The 24,825-nt window shown below is 51.6% G+C and overlaps 8 protein-coding genes across 8 annotated transcripts; 3 read left to right on the forward strand and 5 right to left on the reverse strand.

Annotated features, from left to right (window-relative positions):
• Positions 1-1,407: 1,407 nt before the first annotated feature.
• P153DRAFT_311407 (uncharacterized protein) lies at positions 1,408-3,292 on the reverse strand. The gene is made up of 3 exons (XM_033664797.1): positions 3,053-3,292; positions 2,716-2,998; positions 1,408-2,658 (listed from the first exon to the last, which is right to left on the reverse strand). The coding sequence occupies exons 1-3, from the start codon at positions 3,062-3,064 to the stop codon at positions 1,679-1,681; spliced, it is 1,275 nt and encodes a 424-aa protein (XP_033526800.1). The 5' UTR covers positions 3,065-3,292; the 3' UTR covers positions 1,408-1,678.
• A 1,189-nt stretch (positions 3,293-4,481) lies between these two features.
• On the reverse strand, positions 4,482-6,313 carry P153DRAFT_374152 (MFS general substrate transporter; the record flags this gene model as incomplete). Its single annotated transcript, XM_033669501.1, has 4 exons — positions 4,482-5,476; positions 5,566-5,946; positions 6,007-6,119; positions 6,276-6,313. 4 exons carry the CDS (start codon positions 6,311-6,313, stop codon positions 4,482-4,484), a joined length of 1,527 nt encoding a protein of 508 aa, XP_033526801.1.
• Positions 6,314-7,122: 809 nt separating this feature from the next.
• Positions 7,123-7,916, reverse strand: P153DRAFT_429555 (uncharacterized protein; the record flags this gene model as incomplete). The annotated part of the gene is made up of 1 exon (XM_033672779.1): positions 7,123-7,916. One exon carries the CDS (start codon positions 7,914-7,916, stop codon positions 7,296-7,298), a length of 621 nt encoding a protein of 206 aa, XP_033526802.1. The 3' UTR covers positions 7,123-7,295.
• A 323-nt stretch (positions 7,917-8,239) lies between these two features.
• On the reverse strand, positions 8,240-8,743 carry P153DRAFT_364817 (uncharacterized protein). Its single transcript, XM_033667686.1, has 2 exons — positions 8,467-8,743; positions 8,240-8,412 (listed from the first exon to the last, which is right to left on the reverse strand). The coding sequence occupies exon 1, from the start codon at positions 8,722-8,724 to the stop codon at positions 8,491-8,493; it is 234 nt and encodes a 77-aa protein (XP_033526803.1). The 5' UTR covers positions 8,725-8,743; the 3' UTR covers positions 8,240-8,412; positions 8,467-8,490.
• Positions 8,744-11,372: 2,629 nt separating this feature from the next.
• Positions 11,373-13,393, forward strand: P153DRAFT_429557 (uncharacterized protein). Its single transcript, XM_033672780.1, has 2 exons — positions 11,373-12,451; positions 12,498-13,393. The coding sequence occupies exons 1-2, from the start codon at positions 11,778-11,780 to the stop codon at positions 13,084-13,086; spliced, it is 1,263 nt and encodes a 420-aa protein (XP_033526804.1). The 5' UTR covers positions 11,373-11,777; the 3' UTR covers positions 13,087-13,393.
• A 178-nt stretch (positions 13,394-13,571) lies between these two features.
• Positions 13,572-14,561, forward strand: P153DRAFT_364819 (uncharacterized protein). The gene has a single exon (XM_033667687.1). It carries the CDS (start codon positions 13,651-13,653, stop codon positions 14,275-14,277), a length of 627 nt encoding a protein of 208 aa, XP_033526805.1. The 5' UTR covers positions 13,572-13,650; the 3' UTR covers positions 14,278-14,561.
• Positions 14,352-17,489, reverse strand: P153DRAFT_364820 (patatin-domain-containing protein). Its single transcript, XM_033667688.1, has 3 exons — positions 16,890-17,489; positions 15,986-16,833; positions 14,352-15,924 (listed from the first exon to the last, which is right to left on the reverse strand). Exons 1-3 carry the CDS (start codon positions 17,133-17,135, stop codon positions 14,547-14,549), a joined length of 2,472 nt encoding a protein of 823 aa, XP_033526806.1. The 5' UTR covers positions 17,136-17,489; the 3' UTR covers positions 14,352-14,546.
• A 2,339-nt stretch (positions 17,490-19,828) lies between these two features.
• On the forward strand, positions 19,829-20,842 carry P153DRAFT_275721 (uncharacterized protein; the record flags this gene model as incomplete). Its single annotated transcript, XM_033662939.1, has 1 exon — positions 19,829-20,842. A coding segment is annotated over one exon (1,014 nt), but the record flags the coding sequence as incomplete, so codon positions are not given.
• Positions 20,843-24,825: the final 3,983 nt, after the last annotated feature.

Genomic DNA, 24,825 nt, shown 5'->3' on the forward strand with positions numbered 1-24,825 from the left:
CACAGATACTCATCCAAAGATCGATCCACTTCGATCCATATCTCTTATACAAGATTCTAGACGGCCGTTCTGCCCATCAAACATCTGACATGCTCTCTATGCCGAATTAGTCCGCCATATTTCTATTTGTCTTGGATACCAGCGCCTTAATAAGCCTATACAGACTAAGTCGTTTGTCGCCTTAGACATGGTGATGAGCTGGCCGAACTATCGGCATATAGGCTGCGATTTTCGGAAACCACCCTCATTTACGAATGGACCTTTCGCTAAAAACTTATTCTGTAAACTATGGGTTTCTGAAGTCGCCTAAAAAGTGTCTATCCTGGGAGGGTAGCTCGAACGGTCAAGCCTTTGGGCAGCGTAACGGAGTTTCAGCGGGTGTGCAAACTCCGTCTGTTAATTACCAAATTTATTTAGATGTTATAGCTATGCTTTGAAAAATTGTAATGAGCAACTTACAGCTCCAAAATTTGTGTTGCATGTTCGTCAACAAAGGCCCTCACGACGGCGGAGATCCTAAATTTCGGCGGGAAATGGTATACTCTCTTGCCGTTTGGGAAGCTGAGCTTTGGTGCGCGCAAGCCACCAAGATCACATCACACGCAGATAAGATTCACCTCATCTCCATGAGATACCGAACCTTTGCGCCGACAACCCATACTCGACTGCTGCGTCGTTGAAGTGTGGTCGAGTCGCTCTGTACGAAACGCGAACGCCAAAAGAGATTTGGCGGCTGGGCACCTTTGCTTATCTAAGCATGAAGAGAATCGGTTCTATTCAATAGATCCGCCTTTGTTGTACAAGAGCCTGGTCCAAGTGTATTCTAAGCTGAGATCTGGTTCCGGCGGCTGTACCAGGTTTTTGAGATCGAGCCAAGGTCATGGAAAGGCTGACGATGCCAATGCTGACACGGTGCCAGAAGGCATGAATCCTACGAAAGGCTAAACAACGGACCGATTCTTGCCAATGGCGCATCCATGCCTTGGTATATCACACAGGGCTATAGACTCCGACATCGCTCTCACATTGAATCCCAACCAAGGCCATCGATGCTGACCCACGAAGCCAATATTGTGATTGGAAGAACATAATTCGCTGCAAATCCCACATGTACAGAGTTCAAAAATAATTCAACTTTGGAAGAAGCAAAATCAATATCTTGTCCCGCCACCTCGTTACAACGCACTAGTCCGGCTGACATACTAAGCCCAAAAGAGGCAATGGTGAACCTTATGCCAGAAAAGCACTCATTGTGGCGTACAGTACGACAAAGCTTGATGCAAGCAACGTGTGTCTAAGTGATCATGGGCACATAAGTACATCAAATATTACCGAAAGTAGTATGTACGAGTTAAGGTGTTGAAACCTGGGGGCAGCATTGTCCATTTTGGTCAAATGCTGAAATGACGCTAGGATTGCACGATTGCATGATTGCGAAGATTTCAGGATAAACTGCGTGGATCACCCGTTTCAGCGCGTGAGTAGAAGGTGAGACTGAGCTGACACTTTGGGTGAATGACAGCCTGATATGCTGACAACGAAGACAAGGCTTGACGAGCGCGGCGCTCGTCATGTGGTCGAACTTTAGAATGCGGTAAAATAAATCTCGATGAGTATGAAAATATGTGATAAAAAAGAAGGAACAATCGGAAATCGCGAACGCAAAACTTGTTCAGGCTCACCGTCTCGAGGATCTTCTGATCTCCAACGCCTCCACTTCGCGTTCAATATCTGGTCTGCTAGGACGTCTTCTTGACCCCCAACTACCACTTCTTCTACTGCTACGCGGCGCATCATAGTCCAACCCGCTATCCCTTCGACGTTCGATGGACTCGATGACTTCCGTAATATCCTCCTCTCGTTTGAGCTCGCTGGCATCGTGGTCTTCCCAGATGTGTTTGATGAGTGCCTTCACATCACCACAGACAGTTTCGACGCTGGCATTTTCCGAGCATAGCACGCACGAGTAGCCTCCATTGGCTCCGTCACGATGGCATTTTACAGCGAAACGATTCGAGACCTGGAAACATCGTTCGAAGCCGTCTTTGTCATTCTTGAAGAGCTCCCATGCTTTTCCAGACGAAAGATGTAGTGTCCGTTTGCAGTCTGGGCAATAAGGCGATGGGTTTGAAGTGATACATGATGACAGCGATTGATCGCGGTATCGTTGCAGATCAAGAGCGTAGGGGCAGTACAAGGTGGGAGAGGCAGATTTAACACCGTAAGACGTTGATCCTGCAAGCGACGTGATGTCTGTATCAGCTCTCTCTGGCTTGAGTTGGCTTTGCCATTCGAGTATCGTGGTGTTGGCCGGACTTCCACTTCGTACTCGCAGAGGCTCATGGCGTGATTCCACAAGAGTTGTTGAGACTGAACTTGCGCCGTTGATTGTTGTTGGATATAACAGGGTTTTGGTAGGGCTCGTGTGTGCGATTGTAGATCGTCTTGAACGAGTAACGGAGGGTAAGGTGACCCGTTGACGTTGTTGTTGGGCCGCAAGGATATCGACACATGTAGTTCCTGCTGTTCGTGAAGATTTACCGAGATTTGACAGCTGATGTGACACAGAGCTCGACGACGTAGGTCCATACAAGAACGTTGTTACTAAAACACTCTGGAGTGTGATGATCTGGGACTGGAGGGCGGTATGCGAAAGTACTGCGTACATCCTGTCAGCTTGGCTGCTAGGAACGTATTCTGAAGGAGCAAGCTTACCGTCGCCGACAGCAAACTGAGTACCAATCTCCTGACATCCAAGTTCATATTGTCGTTTGATTGCTGCCTTGTCCATAACGATGGCTTCATCGCCATCGAATTCGTCATCTTCTACATACTCGATTCTCCTGGAACTCGGATATCCTTTCGCCCTAAGACTTTGCTCGTATTCTCTCTTCTCCTTGACCCTCAAAGTCTGATGCAGATCTCTAGTAGCGTCGAAAACATCTAACAAGGTGTATACGAGTGCTTGAACAACGTTTACCGGGTCGACGGAAGGATTCTGGAGCCATCAACATCATTCTGGAATCAGCTCTGGATTTGAACATAGACTTACTGCAGCGCGCATCTTCAGGTCCAAATTGGTTTCGATGGTATTGACCAAGTTTGACCTAAGGGAAATAAGAGGACCCTGAATCGCTTAATAGAGCGAAGCACATGGTGGCGAGTGGTGCATTGGGCATCCCACAAACCCCACGTTTTCCCGTTCGCAATATCCCAATCTGCTGCACCCAGGATGATGCCTTCGATAGCTTCATGTTGGATGATGCATTTGTACAGCTGTCAGAGTGCAATTGGTGCCTGATCATGGGATAATTTTCTAAGTGGATTACCGACGGTTACGGCCCGCGCCAGCACGCCCGCACGTCCGCGTAATAGCTGATGTCACGGTGAGATGGCGCGACTCCGGAGAAAAACTCTGTCCTTCGTTATCCAGCAGACGGCCTAGATAGGCAGGATGTGATCGGATTTTCACGAAACGTACCCCACAGAAGATCAGGAGAAGGTGAACGTGAACTGCATTCGAGCGTCTTCGCTCCACTTGACGTGCAAATCAATGTGGCAACAAGAGAATATGGTTAGCTTCGCATTTTCACGGCTCGGGCACCAGCTCATGCAGCTGAACGGGATGACTGGAGACGGCAGAGCTCATCCGAATGAAATGGCCGCCTTTGGTCGCGCGGCCCTAGAGGCCTTTCGGAATTGAGAGGGTCTCACTTGAGCGGTGTATGCACGCTTCTTTTCGCTTTCGGACGTTATTCGTGATGATCAGGGAGTCCGCGCTGTGGAGTTAGCACCGCCTTGGCAAAGCACGTTCTTAGTGAGGAGTTGGAGTGTTACCTCGACAATGACAACACACATTGTACTCCACAACGAAGAGCTCTAAGTCAGAACAATCTATGAAAATATTTTGAGGCTTTGCGGGCCATCCGCATCTAGCTGGACAGTGCCACCAATGGCGTTGAAGCTGCTTTGCGCATGCCCATTCCCAGCACGCCACGTTTGCGCATTGGCGGAAGTACAAAGTTCGAGGCCCTATGCAATCGAGTATGACACGTCGGGCTAGACGCGCAAGGCTAACAACATCATTTGTCGCGGTTGTGCTCACATTGTACATCGGTAATGACGCTTCATTAGCTGCATGTACCGGCGACGTCGCCTCCTTCCTTCTACCTACAGGGCCCTATCGCGACCACGGGAAATATCAAAAACACTGAAATGCGAGAACTAAAACAAAACTGGAGTACAGCAATGAAGAGCAATCTAGCACACCCAAAACTCCGCCTTCATTGTGGCCGTTGACCTGTGGGGTATCGTGAAAACATGCACGCGAGACCAATCGACTGACCGAAGAACAAAACATTACACCGCGCTCCTGCTAGAATATCAGCTAAGTTGTTCGCGTGCCTGGGATGAAGCACTGGGTTACATAGCGGAGGACTCACAACTGGAACTCAAGCCATTGCTTGTCCAAAGAAACTCGACTACACCTGGGCGTTCCCCGCAGCTTGCAGAGCCTGCTGCCTCTCGGCGATCTTTTCGCGGGCTGCGGCGTTCTTTTCTCTCTCCGCCTGGACCTTCTCCGCGTACTTGCTTCGAGCCCTGATCTGGGGGCCCTTATGGTAGATGACATACACCGGGATGCATACAACTACGGAGAGGGCGAAGAGTATCCACGTCGCGTTCTTGGTCCCTAGCTTGTGGTACATGGGACCTGTGTAGAAGGAGCAGAGGCCAGCAAGAACATCCCGCGAGAAGCCGTTACCGCCGGTGGCAGAAGCAGCATACATCCCTCCATACGCCGCGACCATGTAATCGATCGTGGCGTAGTAGATGGCCATGTTGGCCCAGCCGATCAGAACCGCAAAGATGAGAGGCGCAATACACGGGATAGGCGGCCCTCCCACCACAAAGGCGGAGCCCAAGAGGCCGATCGGGAGTCCAAGCACGACGTACTGGAGGAACCACAGCCTGCTCTCGGGGGTAAGCTCTTTACCCGCCTTTCGCTGCTGGTTGTGCCGCCTGATGACCGGAAGGTACGATCCCCATGCGCACCAGTAACCAATGAACAGTGCAATCAAGGCAAGGCCCAGCTGGCTCGCGGTAAAGTTCCAAGCGGAGTCCTTGAACACGTAGCTATAGGACTCCAGGAAGCTGAAGATCAGGGCGTCGGCGAATCCACTGAGCAGAGACAAGAAGCCGACGATGGGCTCGCAGACCAGCATTTTGTATGGACGACCCATAATCGCCAGGATCTCCTTCTTGTCCAGCTTGTGCTGCTCAGTAGGGCCCCGGACGTCGCCTTGGCCAGCCTTGCGCAGCTTCTTCGCATGCTTGTTGAGCATGACCGTGGCACGACTTTCGGGAACCACGAAGAAGTGGACGCCCTGGACGACGCAGCCGAACATGAGCTGGATCCAGAAGTTCCATCGCCAGTCAAGGTACTGCTCGATCGAACCTCCGCAGATACCACCGACAACTAGAGGCCTGTTAGCATGATGCTCGCAGCTTGTAGTCCATTCATAGGTGTTGTTGGCTGTGAACGAAGTATAGGGATTGGTGACATACCGGAACCAAGACAAGACCACAAGCTAGCCCAGAGCACAGCGTACTGCTGCTCCTCGGAGTCGAACATGTCGGCGACCATGCCAAGGGTGACAGAGCCTCCTGCCGAGCAGAGACCACCGAGACAACGCGCGAGAAGAACCATCCACCAATGGCTGCTTGCGCCAGCCAGGATCTGCCAGAGGTTGACAGTGCCCAGGGAGATCTGCATCACCCAAAAGCGACCGTACTCCTCCGACCACGGCGCCCACAGCTCGCAACCAATCCCGTAGAGGATGAGGAAGTACGCCATCCCCGCCCTGGCGTTGGTGAAGTGGTTGTCACCGAGGTTGTAGTGGTCGTTGAGGCGACCAATCGCATTGCCGTATACGGCCGCGTTGAAGTCTGTCATCTGTCAGAAACCGTACTACAGGACTGTAGATCCACATCTGAACAGGTACTTACTCATACTCGTCTGGCAGAGCGCCACGACGGTAAGAATCCACCACTTCTTCTTGGTGGACCACATGTACGCCGTGTGCTCCACGGCGTTTGCCTCGTCGAGCAACAACGGGCCACTGGGTTCAACCAGCACAGAAGCCTCGGTGGAGACTGCTACGACCCCTGAAGCGGTCGCCTCCTTCTTCCCCGCGGATTCGACACTCCCATCGCTGGTGTGCCTGCTGTGAGTAGCCTGGAGGGTATCAGTATATCATCTGTTAAGCGAACAGTACAAGAGGAGTGAGACTGGAAATGTTTGTGTTCTTACCATATCTAGTCAGTTCAAAGATATGTTTATATATCTTTGGTACCTTGAAGTCAAAGGAAGTCTTGCTAGGAACTGATATCGCAAGAGGAGCAGGATAACTCAGGTATTTATACTAATTCGCCTTAGACCTTTCAGACAATCGTTCATCTTTGATCTGGAGATGATTCGCAGCAAATATCTAGCGGGGAAATAGAACCAAGATACCACGAGCTTATTGCCAACGATGAAGTTGAAACGGTCTTTCGCTGTAGATCTTCAAGACTGTTCGCTCTCAATCCCATGGTTCACCAGAAACGGAGAATTCTTAGGCCTTGCTTAGTTTCCACCAACGCCTAACGGGCCTTGAACTAGAAACGCTTGGGCTATTTTAGGATCGTTGAATAGCTAGGCTTCTGGTTTAGTTCTCTATCAAACTGGTTCAAAGCGGCTAAATCGATGGCTTTGAATGCGCAACGGTGACTGAATTGGCTTCTCTAGCATCACCTTGTCCTGCTTTACGATGAACTCTCTGCTATTTGCCTCTATCCGCCAAATCCAACGATATTCTCCGCCACAATGCCCGGCCTCGTTTCGTTGAAACCCGATTCCCGATGTTGGTGAGTCAGGAACATAGTGGATGCGCGGCAGTCTAGCGTTCCACACTTCACTACCTCTGCTTACTCACGTGAGTTTTTGCGCTGCGACCTATCATAACTCAGGAGTTCCGAGCTTGCTCATCATGGGCCTCGTAGGAATGCACGGCATTGTGAAATCACAAGAGCCATGGTTCGCAATCAAATGCATCTTGCAATCCATCTGGTCCGCTGTGACGACACGAATCAGACTGCTCGTAATAACTTGTGCGCAAGGCAAACGCAGGTTCCAGAATATTTTTAGAGAATCCGCCTACACTCCCGAATGGTCACGCGGGTAACCAGGCCATCCCAAGCAAATACATGGTCCCAAAACAATCTTACGAGTGCCCAGCAAGTGCAAGTCGACCGTATCAAACCTCCACTCCTTCGTCCAACCAATCAAACACCCCATCCTCATCTCCATCCACTTCGACGTCGTCGTCGCCACCCCAGACCCACTCTTCCCTTCCCCACCCCCGCAACGGGACCCATACCCTCCCCGTCTTTTCCTCAAACTCCAGTTGCAACCCCATCCAATAGTCGTCCAACTCACATCGTAGCCGTACTAACTCCGGCCCCTCATCCTCCGCAGAAGTACGGATATCCGTAATACACTGGTTCGAAACCTGGGTCTTGTTCCCCTCTGGTGAGTCTTTGTTGGTGGCATCCGGTTCATTAGCCAACCCTCCGGCGTTGAGTGGCTCAGAGGGAGAGGAGGCAGAGTTGTACGTTGTAAGCGTAATCGCAGGTTGGTCGTCCCCTTGCTCATGCAGAGTCTTCGTGGGGCCTAGTGTTCCGGGGTTCGGCGGCGCGGTGGTGTCCCTCGTCCGCTCTCGGAATCGACTAGCGCTGAGTTCTAGAGCTTGGGGAAAGTGGTAGAGGGTCGTCATATCGCTAGAGTTCGCACTCGATTTTTGATCTACACTCCCGATTTCGCACATGCTGTTTTCGGTTTTCTGACCCGATCCTAGGGGCTGGTCTTGCGTGGACATGGCTTTTGTCTTTTCAGGCGGCTGCAATGAGCGCGTACTTCACTGCTGAATTCCATCAGGGGGGGCGAGAAACGATACTGCTTTAAGCTCTACGCAAACGCAGTGAATTGTCACAGATTGTGTTTTGCCAAGTCATTGTTGAAGTTTGCTTGAAACAACGCCTTGCGCGTTTGATCTGAAGATTAGAGCGCTCACACGATGAGACAATGCCAATTATGCAGGCACGATGGTGGTAAGAAATTGATGTAATTAGAATTCAGATGCTGCACTATACTTTTTAGATGCGCTATCATAGCCTTTTCATGATAGTATGCTATGCGCCGCCGCCTCTATCGAGCAGTTATGCAATGCGTCAACCAGCTAATGCAATGGCTCTGAATGGCGTTGGAAATCCGGAGATTGCCTTCTCCATGAGACATACAGGGCGTGCCTCAATTCTGCTGGTGTGATGCAATTTGGGAAGAAGATTGACATCGCTTAGGATATACGAGAAAAGCTGTTCCGCCTCATCAACTCTAGCCTATCGTTCGCAAACTATTGTTGAACATACCTTGTACCTGCAGATGCAAAAGCCTTATCGGTTCTTGTTGCTGGAGTTGAACACTGCCTTGTCCTTGGCCTGGAACTGGGCCAACTCTTGCTCCAGGTTAAATGTGTTGCTCTTCTTCAGCGACTTTTGTTCAGCAATCCACCAGTGCTTGTGGGCGGAAGTAGCTTTCGTGAGGTAGCTCTTGAGATCCGTATTGCTCATGGCCATGAGCTCTCTCTTGGTTGCGCGCTTGCCTAGGTCGAGTTCGTCTTCCAACATAGAAACGAGCTTAACGTCGAGATAGCGTTGGTGATTAGCCTGAAAGGCGTCACTGTTTCCGTTCGCGAGCTGAAGATTGCCATGTTTTGCAAGCACCTGTCTCTTCGCAGGCTCAGGCTTCTCTGCCTTGTATTGGCGGAGCACATGCTTCTGCAGCTGAAGTCCCTTGTCTGATTAGTATATGTCAAGCTATTTTCAGTCCAATACTCACTTGCTTCGTGCCGCCGCCCTCCAACTCAGTTGTGGCTAATTTCCATGCCAGATCTGCATCGTTGCGGTTGTTTTCGCCCTTCACAACCGTGTTGACTGCTGTAGTGCTCATCTTCCGCAGATGGGGCGGGATTGATGATCGAGTTGGTTTAGCGATTGGTACCGTAGGTTGTACCACAGCTCGTACAGCAGATCGGGCATCAGGCTTAACAGCCTCTTCAGCGAGGAGCTTCTCGAGGGGTCCAGCCCAAGCGGGCACTTTGGCGGGAGAGATAGATGTCATGGATGCGGTGGATATAGTAGGTGTACGAGGCCGGATCATCGACGACGGCGTGGGAGGCAGCGGAGAAACAGACGTGGCTTTCGTGACGCTACGAAACGTGCGAGTGCCAGGAGCTGGCCATCCTCCAATCTCCGGAGGAACTGGCGTTGTCCCGCTCACTGAGGAAGATGACGAAGAAGACGTACTTGAGGCAAGATCGTCGGGCACGGCGAAAAAACGGGCATCGCGTTTAAGAGCTGCCGCCTTTTTCTCTGCATATGGGTCGCGGTTGAAGCGAGGATCCTTGAGCGTGCCAGACTTTGCGATAGAGTCAGGATCCGGCTCCCACGCTTCAGCCTCAGGTGGTGGAGGCGGAAAAGCGTCCCACGAGAGGACTGGGTCAGCAGCTGTGATACCGTTAGCAGCGTCTGTTGCTTTGTACCTGTTCATACGTACCTTGCTTCTTCGTGATATATGGCATGTTAGATGTAATGCAGTTGATGGGCGTACGAATGTGGATGAGGTCGAGGTTGGTGAGTCGAGGTTAGTGGATCAGATCTTCGAGGTGGAGTTGTTTGCGTCAAAGTGTCGAGGTGAAGGCGACTTCCTCACTTCGTGGCCTGGTCGTTGCCAAGTCAGCACGACCCAGGCGGGCGGCGCCAACCTTTAGATAAGATAAGAAAGGAAATATGGATGATAAATAAGAAGAGACGTGGTGCTGTGGTGTGAGTGCGATGATGTGAGATGACTGAAAGTGACGTCGCAAGAGGACCAAGAGACGTAGAGCAAGTGGCGTTGAGGAAACGAAGGTCGATGAGGAAGTAGCGTCCAACACACCTGGAGTACCCTCACTGCGAGGTGACGCAAAAGCCTGTACTTCAAGTGCTAACAGCCACCATATCACCACCATCACAGTTTTTCAGGCGCCTACTCGCTTCCGCCAGCATCGCTGCGTCCATCTTTTGTCAATCCCACATACAGACTCTACGCTCTATGTAGGTGCGATTAAAACACGCCTACCTCGCCTGATTGATAAACATGACTTCATTCCAGCCAGCATATGTCATTGATAGTGATGTAGTGATCACAGATCTTTTAGCTGTACACCAGAACAACATTTAGCTACCAAGGTCTACACTTGAAAGGAAATGATACAAGCATTCTCAGAGGCTTCTTGCTGTCGATCAAAGTCTTTGAATCTGGTCGACTGAGGAATTGAGAGCAGTTCAAATGTATACTGTCCCATTTTCCTTGGCCCCCCGGTAACACCTGCGACGGATCTATCGTTGTCGAAGTAGCTTCCTCTGCGAAAGCATCTGAGCGTGGCGAGATGATGAATGTGATACGCCGATGATTCCGACACCGAAAGTGAGATGAGGTAGTACGAAAGTAAGCAAACGATGATGTTAGGTTGATAGAGCTACTCTTGCTCAGGTCTGAGGTCCTAATGAAGACGAGAAATGATGAGACGTTGAGAACAACCATCCCGGAAAAAACAAGTTTCATCTGTGCTGCGCACACATCGACTCCCTACCTTGATGATTGACGAAGAAAACGAGGCACTCAGAGGCCTTCCTCGTCGAACAACATAGTGAGGCTTCAAGTAAAAGATATGGCACAAATCCGTAGGACTCTGCAGAAACTGCGCACTCTTCAACGACGAGAAATCCACGAACCGTTTGAACATCTTCGCTTTAATTACCAGTTACAACGGCTATCGAGCAGGGATCTAGAGCTCATTGGTGTGGGCGCCGCTTGTTTAATAGAGAGTTTGACCGAGTCTTCTGTGTACAGTCCTCCCCGATTGTGGACAAGTTACCACGAGGCTGGTGCTGTGCATAGAGTCACAGCAGTGTTGGCGTAGCAAGTCGTTTGCATAGCTGGTGGCTGATTGCGGAGCTACATGGTACTGTTTCGATAGTATCACGTGAAGACCTGCTGTGTTTGGCAGCGTCGAAGGGTGCAGGTTGCGCTACCTATACAAATCGCAGTGAACGTGAGGGCGGTCGAAGAAAGGGGTTGCGACGACTGTTTTGCGTTTGACAAACCAATTATAATTTGCCCAGGCTCTTTGACTAGCGGCCGGTGAACGTGAAAGCATTTAGTGCGACGCTAGCCCGGAAATGATGACGGTACGCGGCGCGTCTCAACCGCGAGCTGAAATCATACACGACCTCCGGTTTCCCCAGACTTGTCCCACTTGTGATCCTAACCCGACTTGTACTCCTTTGAAACCTATCTGATCGTGCACAATCTCAAAGCCGATTGTTTTTGTCGTGTTCGTGCGCCTAGGCTGAGGGGCTTCATTGGACGATTACGCAATTCCATCACGTCTGATCTGCAGCACCAAATAGCTTCGCGACTTCTTTCATTGCGCCACAAAGGACATGCCATTTTGAGCTCTTTTCGGACGCGACACAATCCTGGAAAGCGCGATCTCCACCTTTGACTGCCGCAACGCATCTCAGCCGCATAGCGACTTCCTCGCCATAGGCGCCTTAACTATTTTAGAGAGTTTTACTCACATCACGCAACCATTTTCTATCTGCTAGCAAAAGTTTTGGAGTTCTTCCGCAACATTATGGTGGGGAAGCGCACCTACTCAAATCGAGAAAAGCAGCGGAACGCCTACAAGAACGATCCATCTCCGGATAGCAGAAAGCGACTCAAGCAAGATGATACAGACGAGCAGAGTTGGCTTACCCCAACATCAAGCCGAACGGGAACAGTGGCCTCAACACTAAAGAGAGCATCGGGCAGGTTTGGAGGGCCTGTTTCTATTCCCGAGGATGGAATGGATGTCGAAAAGTGTTCCGAGCCGAACGGTAAGCCTACAAGTGTATTCGACAAAGTCGCCAATGGACGGTCAAATCTAGCAATACCGCAGCAGGCCAGCATTCACGGCAGTAGAGACGCTTTCAATACGACTATGAAAGGTCGGAGGAACTCCAAGCAAAGCAATACTAGGCCCCAATCTAGTTATCTTCCCACACCACCTGCAGAAGTCCAGAAACCTAGTGGTTATGGTATAAGCAGTAGGCCATCGAGTTCAAACGGTTGCGCAATCTCACCTGCATCGAAAACTGCTACCGCCAATGGGTCGATAGAAACATCGAAACTGTTGGAGAAAATCATCGATAACGAGAAAACCGAACCGTCGTATACACCTAGAGAGTATGAATCTGACAAGACCCCGGCACCGCGCAAAGACATTCATGGTGACTATATGTCGAAGAGGTCTAAAGAGGCTCGATTGTAAGTATCGCTGGTTTACTCTTCAAGCTACAACTGATCGTTGCAGGTGGCATGCAAACCAGTCCAACTCACCACTCCTACGTCTGCCTGCTAACGTCCGAGAACGCATTTACAAGCACGTTCTTGGCGGTAACACCATCAACATATGCTACAAGACCTACCAACTCGACAGAACGGGCTATGACAAGCCGCCCATTCTAAGTCCGGTCTTCAAGTACCACTGTACCGTTTTCAAAGGCAAGGCATCTCCATACAAGCAAACAGAGCAGCCATGGATCAAAACCTCGACTGGATTTACGCTGTTGAACGGTGTATGTCGCCAGCTGCACCAAGAGACATCCATCATGCCGTACGAGCTCAACGTCATCGCATTCGACTCTCACCTCACCATGTGGAACTTCTTATTCATGGAGAACCGGCTCTCTCGCAAGCAGCGTCACGCGATCACTCACCTCATGCTTCCGGATGCGCAACCACAGGCGAACATGCTGACGTACTTGCCCAATCTTGCAAAGTTCTTCCTTGGTCGTCAGATTACGATGGAGGACCATACACAACTTGCGAACGGATGGTACAAAGTCATTCGTCTAGATGGTCGGGAGCCGAAACTGGTGCATTCGAGGAATATCTGGTGAGCACGGTTGAGCAAGAGTTGAGACATCGCTATGGGAGTTCAGGTCATGGAGCATTGATACAGCAAGCGTCAGAGGTTGAAGGTGTTGACGGGGACAACGGCGTTGCGCATTTAAGCGGGTATTTGCATGGAAATGGTTTTGGTTGAATTCGAGGTCATGGTGCTTATTGCGAATGCCTCATTTTGTACGGCGTATAGGCACACTGATCGATGCTGGATGGATATCGCGATTGAGGTCTATGTTAATATTATCAAACTTGCCTAGGAGTAGGCTTTCTACCACGCACATCCCAATAGCGAACATGATCATACGTGTGTCTCTGGTAAAGTGAGTAGCTGCAAGTCAGCATGTGAATCTGTGTCAAAAAGTGAAGAGTACTCAATGGACATGTCACTCTACGCATGTATACAAGCTGCGGAGATTAGCTGCTATCTCCGCGGTAATATTGAAATCTCATTCATCCCAGAGCTCTCGACGCGTCCAACCTCCCATTGCGCCGCAACGTGTATACACGCTCTCCTTACACCCTTGCCTACCGATCGAACTGCTGAACTCTTCACAACGATGCTCCAACGACCGCGGCATCCAGCCCCTCGCACCGTGCGCACAATACACACAACCGCGAAGAAGACAAGCGTGAGGATGTCCTCAACAACAAGCAAGCGGAGAGCAGTAGACAAGAAGCCGCTCGCCAGAGGCACGAATCCTCCTGCGCCAAAGTCAACGAAAAGACCCGCGCCCACATCCACACCGAACCCACCCCCATCCCCACGCCAACAACAGCCCACACCCGCAACCCCAACACCAGGCAAAACACCGCACCCCACGCCTAGCACCGGGCCCCCATACCCGCGCACAACCACCATCCCCCTCCCGCGCAACCCGCTGCGCGCCCCCTCGCCCACATCCACGCCCACAAACCCCAGCACGAGCACGAACAAGACGTTTGCGCGCCCCGCGCCGCCCCACCCCCGCCCTGCTCCCGCGCCAGGCTACAGAGCCCCACAATCGCGCCGCATCATCGAGCCCACGCCCGACATCCGGCTGCCGGACAAGTACAAGCCTGCTGCGCGGCGCGTGACGTCGATCATCGTGGGGATACCGATCATACTCGTTGTGGGGTATGAGTTGTATAATCGGTATCGGGCGGAGATACGGACTAAGTGGGATGAGGGGGGGCGGAGGGTGTGAGTGTGCGTGTTGATGTTGGGGGAAAGAAGGGATGGCATGTGGAGGGTGGTTGTAAGGATACGGAAGAGGGTTGTGTGTATAGGATATAAGGGTCTATTTTCTACATGACTGTTACGTCTAACTAACATCTACGTCTACTTGAATGTTATGACGCTTGCTACCTGACAACCGAATGGGAATGTGTATCAATGTTGACCAACCAAGGAAAAAGGCACGAATTGGCTCATATGCAAATGAAAAGTACGATTAACAAAACGCTCGACACAACTTCATAATTCAAGGAAATTCTTGAAGCTCTTTTTCCTCAACAACATTCCCCTAGTCCCCGACGGATCGAGAATAAGCCCCAGTCCCGATCCATGAACGCTACCCCGTCTGCTCCTGGGTGTGGAGTCTAAGAGGGGCGTCGCGGGTACCCCATCCTCGCCATGCTGCTCTGATTCCTTCGCGGAGAAAACATCAGACGCGACAGGTTCAGGCGGGTGAAATAATCGCTTGTATCGCTGTTCTGGTGAACTCGGCGCAGCAGACGTCATGGCAAGGTTGAGCAATGTGCCGTTGCGACGATCGGACGCGGTGGCAGTGGATGGTACACAAGGTGGCGAGATGGGGGAGAAAAACATGTGCCGTGACGACGAGGGCCACAGAGTGGGACCGTTAACCGAGGGCGATGTAGGGGGCGAGGGCGAGGAGAGGATGGCCGAGGTGTCTGAGTCGACTTCTGCAAAGTAGTCGCGGTCTGACGAGTCTTCGGACTTGTCTGTGACGGGATCGTAAGTAGACCTAGTCTTGGCTCTTTTGAAGGCTGGATTTCGTCTAGGTGGGAATATAGGTTGATCGTGTGTTTTCAAGCTGGAACGTGATAGGAATGGGCTAGCGAAGCCAGACTTTTGGAGAAGCGGACTGGACGGCGCGGTCTTGTGCTCGAAGCGTGCAGTCTTCTCCTCCGATGTGGCTTGCTCTTCCCGAGAGCGTAGGTTCCCTTGAGAGATGGCTCTACTTAGATTGTTCCGACCAAGATCGACCTGGCTTGGCCTGAAGACGACTCGCGCCCTCATTTTCTGAATGAGATCGTCGAGTGCAAGTTCGATGGCGACGTGGTTCCGCACCCGCGAAAGCTTCGGCCAAGTGGCTCGTTGGCCAGTGAGCAGGCACCCCAGCATATAATCACTCGTTGGGTTGGTGAGGACCTTGGGGAAATCGGCGTACGCAATGGCTGGGAAGATGTTGATATCACCAGAGTAGCGCTGGCTAAGAATGGATTTGATCTTTGTCACGTAGTTCGGGAAGATGCCCGCATCGGCCACGACTTGGAGTCGATGCAGTAGTTCTCCCCTGCCGAGACTGACTGCAGTGCTCACCCAACTAGACCGTGCAAAGAAAGCAGGGTTCTGCTGTGCTTCGGTGGCAATGATTTCTTCTTCTTTTGCTAAGAATGGGACCACGTGCGGGTTGACTTGGGAGACAATAAAATGATTGACGTTGAACATCTCGGCGAGGCGCGTCATGGGGAGGTCGTTGTCAACGGAACCATCGATCCATGCTGCATCTGGATTGGCATCCCAGGGCACTTCTTTGCCGGTTTTCGGGTCTTTCGCTAGGAGGGATGCTTTCTTGTAGACGACTGGAACAGAGCAGGAAGTACATCTGCGACATATTAGTACGAACACCTCGTGAAATGTGATGACGAAACAAGACTAGAGCTTACACTGCTGACCAAATCATAACATTGGGCGCTGTCACGTAATTCAAAAGCCTGGGGAGTTCATAGAGAGACGAGGTAGACACAGGAATGTTCAAGATGCGCCGAGTCCGATTGTATGCCTCCTGAAAGGTCGTATCGCCGAGCAAATCTCTCATGACACGCGCCAGATGGGAGATGTCGAAAAAGCTGCCAGTCTTGAACAAACGCACCACCTTTTGCATGATGCTCTCTGGCTCTCCTACCTTCTCAAATACAGCTAGATCCCCGTAGCAGAAGTCAAGCAAGAAGTCCGGGATCTCCTCGTCAGTCCTGGTGCATAGTACAGCGCTGACAATACTTCCAGCTGATGCGCCAGATATGATACGCGGGAGCAAGCTAGCGTCCCACAGGCTCTTTACGACGCCTATGTGGTTCATGCCAAAGGTTCCACCTCCAGACAACAGCAAGGCACTCCGACCAAACGACTGACGAGCATTCAGCAACTGCTCAACCATGATGGACGGATCAATAGGGCATTGGTTGCCTTGTTTCTCCGAGACGTCCAGAAGAGCGGCCATTGTGCTTTGCGCAGAATCAATGTATCTCTCGATCAACTTCTTGGTCCCAATATGCGAGTGCTTGTACAGCCGCAGGTCGCCCATGTCCCCTAGTCCCCGTGTGAGGGCCGTGCGTATGAGGAACATCATCCTCGTCACATCGCAGTTGAGGCGCGCGTCGTCCAGCTCGCTCAAACGAGCGGCAACCAGGGCGGCATGATATTCCTCCGAGTTGTCCTCCTCTTTCCAGACGTCATTTCCTTCCAGCGCATCCAAATCGGTGGCCGCGGCTCTCCATTCGTCGTAGGATTCGGCCTGTGGTCGGGGATGGTTAGCACGTGAAAGCTGCACGGCCAATCCTGGGTACCCACGTTTTTCATGCGCAGGTACAGGACCTGCCTGCGATCTGCGTCTTCTCCCAGCGCATCTCCAATAGGGGCGCTGTAGTGACTGTCGACGGCGCTGCTCAATGCGCCGACGGGGTCTCTCACGAGCTGGACGAGGGGCGTGAGGAACCCGCCATGGCTCCTGCTCTTCCTCTGCGCGTTGTTCCCTCCTCCTGCTATGTGCAGCCCTGTGCTGCCTCTCGCGAGGACGTTGTCGAACAGAAAGGACATATCCGAATGTACGCCATGCGCGACTGTTGTGGTCCGTCGAGTGAGGTCGAGCGAGGTCGAGTGAGTCTGAAAGAGGTCGAGTATTCGAGTATTCGAGTCGAGGGTGCAAAGATAGGACAGACGACACCAGTGTCTTAAGAGATGAAGTTCCCCGGATTTCCCTGTCTACAAGTAATAGGCGGTGCAGCTATTGGTGCGTATCCAGTGGTAGGGGTGCTCCGTCACTACCACCTGTCACGCGCATGTCATGACGTGAGTTGTGGACGTGTCATTAGGTTGGGTGCGCTGTGGAGAGGAAAACCACGCCGAGCTGGCAAGGCATGTGCAAGCAACGCAGCCATCGAGGATGCGACGACGTCTTGTCAGCAGAAATCATGAATGCATCGTGGCACATGAACGGCAGGGACCACACCACCGTCACCATGGATCGTCCAGCATCCCGCCTATCGATAACGCACCTCTTCCTGCACAACTCTGGCCCCCCAGCATGGGACCTGCAGCACACTGAACTCGCCACCCATGTGCATATGCTGATGGGAATCGCGTCCACCGCTTCAAGCAACAACTGCTTTGACATGTCCCAACAGCGGAACCACCCTTCACATGCTATCGTGTGGAGAAGCAGTCACGCTCACATACCACACCCACCCACACTACGATTCGCGGGGTCCACGGCCTGGAGAAGCTGTGGGGTGGTTGCGTCGTTCGACTTTTCAGTTCACGAGGCCCTCCTGCATGCGACATCAGCCTAAAGCTGAGAACATGGTGGTTGTCATATGAATGTTGGGCGCTTTCACGTGTCAGCAATTCTTGATAAGAACACTGAAGGTGTGCTATCAAGACTTTTCATTGACGACGTGGAAAATGTTGAATGACGAAACACTCGACCCACCGTGTCCTGTACAGAAGTCGAAGGATGGCCAGCTCGGATACCTAGTTGTCGTCTACACGCGAAGGAAATGAACGCGACAGGGCCATGACTTCGCGCAATGTTAACTCTTCGCCTTGCGCCTCCCCTTCAAAAAGCCTTCTTCATCAACGCTTACACAGATGACAGGTGGCTCATCTATGCAGCTCTGACAACATGTCGGTACATCTCACGACCTTCTGCAGTCCCCCAGAAAAGCAATCGTAATCGATAAAGCACTCGTAAAACTATGGGGCAGTCGTGTCTCCACATGTTCACTGCTCCCCAGTTGCCTTTTGCTGTGCTTCGTGAGCGCTTTCGCTACCGTAAAGCTGGGGTTTTTCGAGTCAATCGAGCATTCAAGAATCATGTTGTCCGTCGCCCTCGAACGACTGAGGTACGACATAGGTAATAGCCTGTTGTTTGTCTTTCTTTGCCCGGCCTGGAGGTAGATTCCTCATACGTCTTCACTTTGACAAGAAGCTCACTCAAATTTTACTTCGAGGAGACCAAAGCAACTGCCCCGTCTTCGTAGAGACATTGCCATTGTTGCTTCTGTGGCGATGGGCTACATACTAGCGGCTGCCAAGGCGATCATTGTGGGGTAGCACTTCGCCGACTCCTCACTCACACAACAACTGTCGCCACCCACAGTATACTCAATCAGTCCTAGATGTGTACGACCAATACACAATCCAACGAGTACAGATACCTTCGGTTAGTGAAAGGTAGTTCACACACTTGGCAGTGCAATGTAAAGGCCCCTATGAGACGCGATGTCGAGAGCCTGTACGAAGTCGATTCTTTCTTTTGGACACTAGAGCGCAGTACCACCAAGAACAAAACTGAGGTTCCTCGTACAGAGCAATTGAAAGAACCGTTCACATTGCATGCAAGGTCAAGTACTCTCGTTGTCTGTTTGCTTCTCTATCAAGTCTTTGCGATCCATCCGTTGTTGCTACGTCATAATCATCGTCTGGCAAGTAGTTCTTCGAGAAGGTTTCCGTGCTTTGTCTTCCGGTCAAATTTGTGATACGAATAAATTCTGCTGTTATATGCCTCCTTATTTCAAATCTTTGGTTGAGGAGAGAGATGGAAAAGTCACATTCTAAGCATATTGTACAACGCTACACCACTGACTAATACTTCACCTCACACCTACTTCTGTACTACATGAATGAGCTTGCACGACTACGCCATTCCAATACATGCATTGAGTAGATGCACTTAACTTCCCTTTCGACGCATCCTGCATTGTTCTGAACCCTTAGAGTCTTCACGTAGCTGTGAGGTATACTGCGTGTCCAGGCCAATACTACCGTCATTATTCGAGAGCATTGTCCGACAGGCGCCATCGCGCTAGATCGTGATAGACCCTTCTTGCGTTCCTTTTTCTAGACTATGCCACCCTGCGCGTTGATCATTGGACAGAACACAGGGTAGATCAAGTCGCCATCGCTACACGGAGATCTCGTTTACGCTATCGCCCTCCGGAGGTACCCTCGTAGATCAATATAGCGCGGGTCATCCTGATATGGGAATATCATCCAACATATCGATGGTAACTACGTCTGGTCCGAGAAGTTACTCCATAAGCAATTTGCCTCACCGCTCAGATCTAGTGTTTTGGTCTCGTGTATACATATATACCCCCTCAAGTACCGAGACGTGTTATCAACGTTATTCTGCGTACATGCCCCTGGAGCCATTTTTCTTACCTTGGACCCTTGTCGTCGTCATCTTCTATAATCTTTAATCTTCGTTCTCTTGTTAGTACACATACGCAATGGCGTCAACGACAATGGCGACAGTCGCTCCACAAACATCGTTGCCGCAAAGTCCGCCAGCGTCACCTTTCAAGAACCTTCGGGCGGCTCCCTGTACTCAGAAGAAGACAGCAAAGCTCTGGGACCAGTATGAGAAAGAAGCCGTGGAAAATGCAAGAAGAAGAGAAACAACCCACGGTGCCCCGACATCTCAACGCTATTTTGCTTCTGATATTCGAAACGATCACTTCAAGTCACCGTCACTTACCATCGCCACGTCTGCTAAGATAAGCTTCGATTTTAACTTTGCAGATGCTGCAATCTCACCACCGCCACTACGTACCGTGGCCAAGTGCAGGTCCTGCAGGCAACCCACCATGTATGCTTCGAGCGACTGTGAACGTTGCAACACAACCATGACCCGCTCCCCGCCTACCGGAGTGATAACCCCTCCGCTTAGTCCTTCATCCCGCAACTTCGCATGGACAGATGTTCCTCAACGACACAGAGAATCGACATCAGACGAGTCCAGCACATCAAACTCTGCCTCGTCTGAGCGCACTCTCCTGTGTCCCCCTCCAACATTGCGTGTCGATCTACCCGTCCGCCAGTCCTCACTCCACCCACCCCGCAGCCCAGACTTCAACAACGCCGAACTCGACCGCGGCCGCAAGGGCTCCCTAACCGACCCCAACGAGCCTTTCCTGCGCCACCAAATCGCCCACCAACGCGCCTTCGCACGCTCCCCTTGCTCCAATCCCACCAGCCCGACGTTTCCTCCCGCCTCCCGGCCTCACACCTCCCACTCGTACTCTCCCGCTTACACCTTTGGCCACGTGAACGTCCACCCCATGCCCCTCAACACACGGCACATCGGCACCTCAACCGCTGAGCTCAGCGCCCGTCCGCATACCTCAGCAACGCTGTCCCCCGCGAGTCGCCCGAGCATCGTACAGCACAACACATCCAGTGCGTGGGACGACTGGAACAGCGACGACGAAGAGGAGCAGATCCGGCTCGTGGGATGGATAGGCATCAAAGGAGGACGAAAAAGCCGAGAAACCCCACGGGAGCGCAACACAACGACCATGCTCGCCGGTAAAAAAAGCCGCGAAAGCCTACGCGAGAGGAGCGGCATAAGCATTCTCGGCAGCAAGAAAAGCCGCGAGAGCCTCCGCGAGTGGAACAGCATGGGTATGCTGGCTAGCAAGAAGAGCAGGGAGAGTCTGAGGGAGTGGAATACCATGGGCATGTTGGGTACGAAGAAGAGTAAGGAGAGCTACAGGGAGAAGGAGGCGGGGAAGTCGTCGATGGATTGCATCGAGGAGATGGATAAGAAGGGGAGTACTGAGATGGAGGAGATTTGCCTCGCTGAGGAGACGCCGCAGTTGCAGCAGAGGAGCGAGGAGCGCGTTAGGTTTATCACGGAGACGAAGAAGGAAGCTGCTAAGAGGAGTGAGGAGAGGTCGCATAGACCTGGTCCTGGGGCGTTTGTGCGTGTTATCAGCTGTGGGTGCTGAGAAGTTTTCCTAGGTTGCGTTTTTCATGATTGCTCTGTCAGCCTTTTTTCTTTGTTTCTCGTCGCCACGCCATGTCGTTGGGAGCTTTTCTTTTGTTTGATCGAGGTATAGTGGGTAGATGGAAGCCATATGATGGTATGGGATATGATGTAGGGGTTGATAAAGTTTAATGTGTATCATTAATTGATTAATTCATTGTTCAACATCAAAATGTTCCCTCTTTGAAGCATCATCTACAACGTCCAAGTAACTGGCTGCAAGCTGTTGAGCGACGACACATGGAGTTGTAGGGGTAGTACAGTATGGCGTAGTGTTTATTGTCTGTGAGTATAGGCGCATACTTGCTTACACTACATGCTTGTACACATACAAATCACATTTACATACATACACCAAACTCATGAACGGTATCCATAAAGCGTCAACTGAGAGGTTCAGTGCCACATACACTCCTTGGGCTACGCATTGAGTGCTCCTACCAAATCGTACCACATCAAACTAAACCACAGTCCAACACTTCCCTGCCTCGCACTTGCGCTCCGTTCATACTATGCACATCCCCAGCGACGATACGCAAATAGCCGTACCATTCTAAGACCTGATGCTTGAGCATCAACACTATACAATGAAGACGTCGATGATGTGCGCCACCTGGTGTGTTAATCACTGAGTGTCAAACTGGCAAGCAGGGGAATCGTGATCAGTCAGTAACGGGAGGGCAAGTGATTGTCATGAACTGCCAGGGAACTACAACGAGATGCGAAACGAGAAAGAAGAGATGATGTAAGAAAGGGGGTTCATCTACACAGACCGTAAACACGAGATTCACTCCATAACCGACATTGGGGTAGACGATCACTTAGCCCACCAGTCAGTCACTCAGCCAGTGCAGCGAACAAGTACAAGCGGCACGACGCCAGACTATCCTCATCACCGCACACACATACTCCCTTCTACGTCATCCAGCCCGCGTATCCGCCGACCGGCCCGAAAACCACTATGTACATTCCATCACGATCACCCAGCAACTACACAGTAACTACCCAGTCACTCCTCACTACACAACATCACATCACCCCACCCCACCTCGCACCGCACCGCGCCGCAACCGCACCACTCAACCGAGCGTCGCACAAAAACCGCCGTAGATCCACTTGCGTTTCGCGTATACGCCGACGTGCAGCCGCTCCCATCCTGTTTATTGGGTAGGAGTGTTTCCCGTGCCTGCGTTGCGCTGTGTTGCACGAGTGCGGGAAGGCTTGGGGGTGCGGGTGTACGGCAGAGGGCTTGGCGGTGTGGCTTGCTTGGTTGGTATGTTGTTTGGTGGTGAGGTGTGGTGTGGTGTCGGTGTCTGTTTGGGGAAGGAAGGGGATGGGTGATGGGTTTTTTGGTGTGGTGTGTAGGGTGGGTGGAGATGCTAGGGGTTGATTGTTTGAGATGGTGGATGGGGGGGTGCCTGGATATGTCTTCTTGAATGGAGGACTGTTTGTTTTGCGGTCTTGGGTTGATGTGGGAGGATTGAAAGGGAGGGTATGTTGGAACGTCCTGATTCGCCAGCAGGGTGAATCATGACGCTCGATGTTCTTCCAATTTCGTACTGTCCAATCTACACAGCATCATGAGTGCTCGGCGAACTTGGCGTTTGTTTACCTTTATTGCGATGCTGACATGCCTCTTTGGAGTCCCAATAGTATAGAACAAAGTAGCCATGTGAGGTTGCAGGTTGAAAACGAGCAAGAATCAGGGTACCACGGACGCGACACGAGCAACAACCATAGTGACGACAATAAGAGATCGACGAGATGTGTCACTGGGTTCTACCAACCCCCTCCCCTGACCTCTGACCTGGGGTGCCCAATACAGCTCTGTTGAGACAATGTCGCCAATAGTAAAAAGGCGTACGAAGCCCCTTCCACATTCTAGGACGACGGCAGATTGATTGAACAAGGGCCTCAAAGTTTAAAAAAGAATGAACAAGGCAAAGCGAGGAAAACCCCCCTGTGTGGTGCTGCGGAGAAAAGCTCTCGTACCAGGTTCAGGGAACGACATCAGGATCAGGCACCCAACCCAGATTGGTGGGGTCGCATGCTTGTCGCTTGCATTGCCCTGTTTAGATGTTGGCAGTTAACGGCCGAGCCAGTGACATTGCGCGGACGGTTGCCTTACAGTCACGTTCGCGTGCGGGTTTTTTTGTCAGGTCGCATACAGATGTATCTAATAGCCTTCTGAGCGGCTTGCGTCTTCTCATCACACCGGTCGTCGAGTTTCTCGTATCTCGGCCCAGGATTAGTCCGCTTTGCTCAGCGAGGTCGACCAAAAGAGGCAAGAGAGGACTTTGGTGTAAGGCTGAAGTTTATTGATTACGTTAAGCCGTGTTCTTTCATGACCAGTGCTGGCCGTTGATGAATGCTGTCCAAACATCAGATTCACACTTAGTATGTCGAACTTTGCTGCACTCTTGGAGATTCGCGAGACGTCCAGATCTGGTGACAAGACAATGAAGAAGCCAAGAGCATACTCGAGGTAATTCAAAGAGCAAAGATGAGGCCAACTGTGCCGTATGGGCGAGGATGCCTTGCTTTAGTCCGCTTGTGAGGCTGTGCCTGAGCTAAGCGACGGTAGCAGTGGTGTGAGCGAAGTGGTGAGGGTGGATCTCAAGGCCATCCAAATCTAAATGTGCCGGCAATCTGTCGGTGTTCAGTCGGCACAGTGGGTAGGTCGATAACGAAGGACTCGTGATGCGTAAGGCCAACCCAAATAAAAGGCTCATCTGCATGAAGGCAATAACAAACACGAGCAATACACTGGGGGGATGGATTGTTTACAGGCAGTCGGCGTTTGTAAACTAGCGAAACGCCTATCTCAGTGCCTGAAGATGGGGCTCACGTCAGCAGCGGCGCAAGATCTCAGCCGAGGATGCCACCAAAGCTTGTTACATCGTGCAGCGCTCGGCTGATGTGCAAGATTGGCGCGTCCGTGACAGGTGTAGCTGTCTGAGAATACGGGGTGCAGATGGGTTACCGGTAGTTAGTTATCTATTAGTTAGTTATCTGACTGCCAGCCCCCTATCCGTGAGTTGGGCAGCGCGCGAAGGCCGAAGCTCGTAGGAGGATAGCGCAACGCGCGGAAGGACCATCCGTTTCGCTGTCGCGTTATCGGCAACCTGGCTCAAATCACGGGCAATGGGGCATGGAAGCGTCGTCGAGTTCCTTCCTCCATGCGGTGCCCTGATTGCGGCTGCCCCTGAGCTAATATAAAGCTCCACAGAGACAAGCCACATTGAGACTAAACCTGCATGCTCTCGGCAATTTACGTCACGCGTCGCGATGCTGCTCAATGCTTAGCCGTCCCAAGCTTTCCTACAGCCGTTGCTGCTTGCTAACGGCCACCCGCTGTTGACGTGGCTGCCTGTCTTCCGAGTCGTATTTATTGCTTTGTTCAACGGCGTGTCAAAATCGACATCGCTGGTGTGCATGTCACTACGGACAACCCGTGCC

The sequence above is a fragment of the Dothidotthia symphoricarpi genome (genome assembly GCF_010015815.1).
Source record: "Dothidotthia symphoricarpi CBS 119687 unplaced genomic scaffold P153scaffold_5, whole genome shotgun sequence".
Taxonomy (NCBI): Eukaryota; Fungi; Ascomycota; class Dothideomycetes; order Pleosporales; family Dothidotthiaceae; genus Dothidotthia; species Dothidotthia symphoricarpi.

Coding starts and splice junctions, on each gene's coding strand:
- P153DRAFT_311407 (XM_033664797.1), bottom strand. Junction 2,659..2,715: donor TCAGTTTGCTGTCGGCGACG/GTAAGCTTGCTC, acceptor GGATGTACGCAG/TACTTTCGCATACCGCCCTC.
- P153DRAFT_364817 (XM_033667686.1), bottom strand. CDS start 8,724: ATGTTGGAAGACGAACTCGACCTAGGCAAGCGCGCAACCAAGAGAGAG.
- P153DRAFT_429557 (XM_033672780.1), top strand. CDS start 11,778: ATGGTGGGGAAGCGCACCTACTCAAATCGAGAAAAGCAGCGGAACGCC. Junction 12,452..12,497: donor AGGTCTAAAGAGGCTCGATT/GTAAGTATCGCT, acceptor TGATCGTTGCAG/GTGGCATGCAAACCAGTCCA.
- P153DRAFT_364819 (XM_033667687.1), top strand. CDS start 13,651: ATGCTCCAACGACCGCGGCATCCAGCCCCTCGCACCGTGCGCACAATA.
- P153DRAFT_364820 (XM_033667688.1), bottom strand. CDS start 17,135: ATGTCCTTTCTGTTCGACAACGTCCTCGCGAGAGGCAGCACAGGGCTG. Junction 16,834..16,889: donor TGTACCTGCGCATGAAAAAC/GTGGGTACCCAG, acceptor CCCCGACCACAG/GCCGAATCCTACGACGAATG. Junction 15,925..15,985: donor GTTATGATTTGGTCAGCAGT/GTAAGCTCTAGT, acceptor AATATGTCGCAG/ATGTACTTCCTGCTCTGTTC.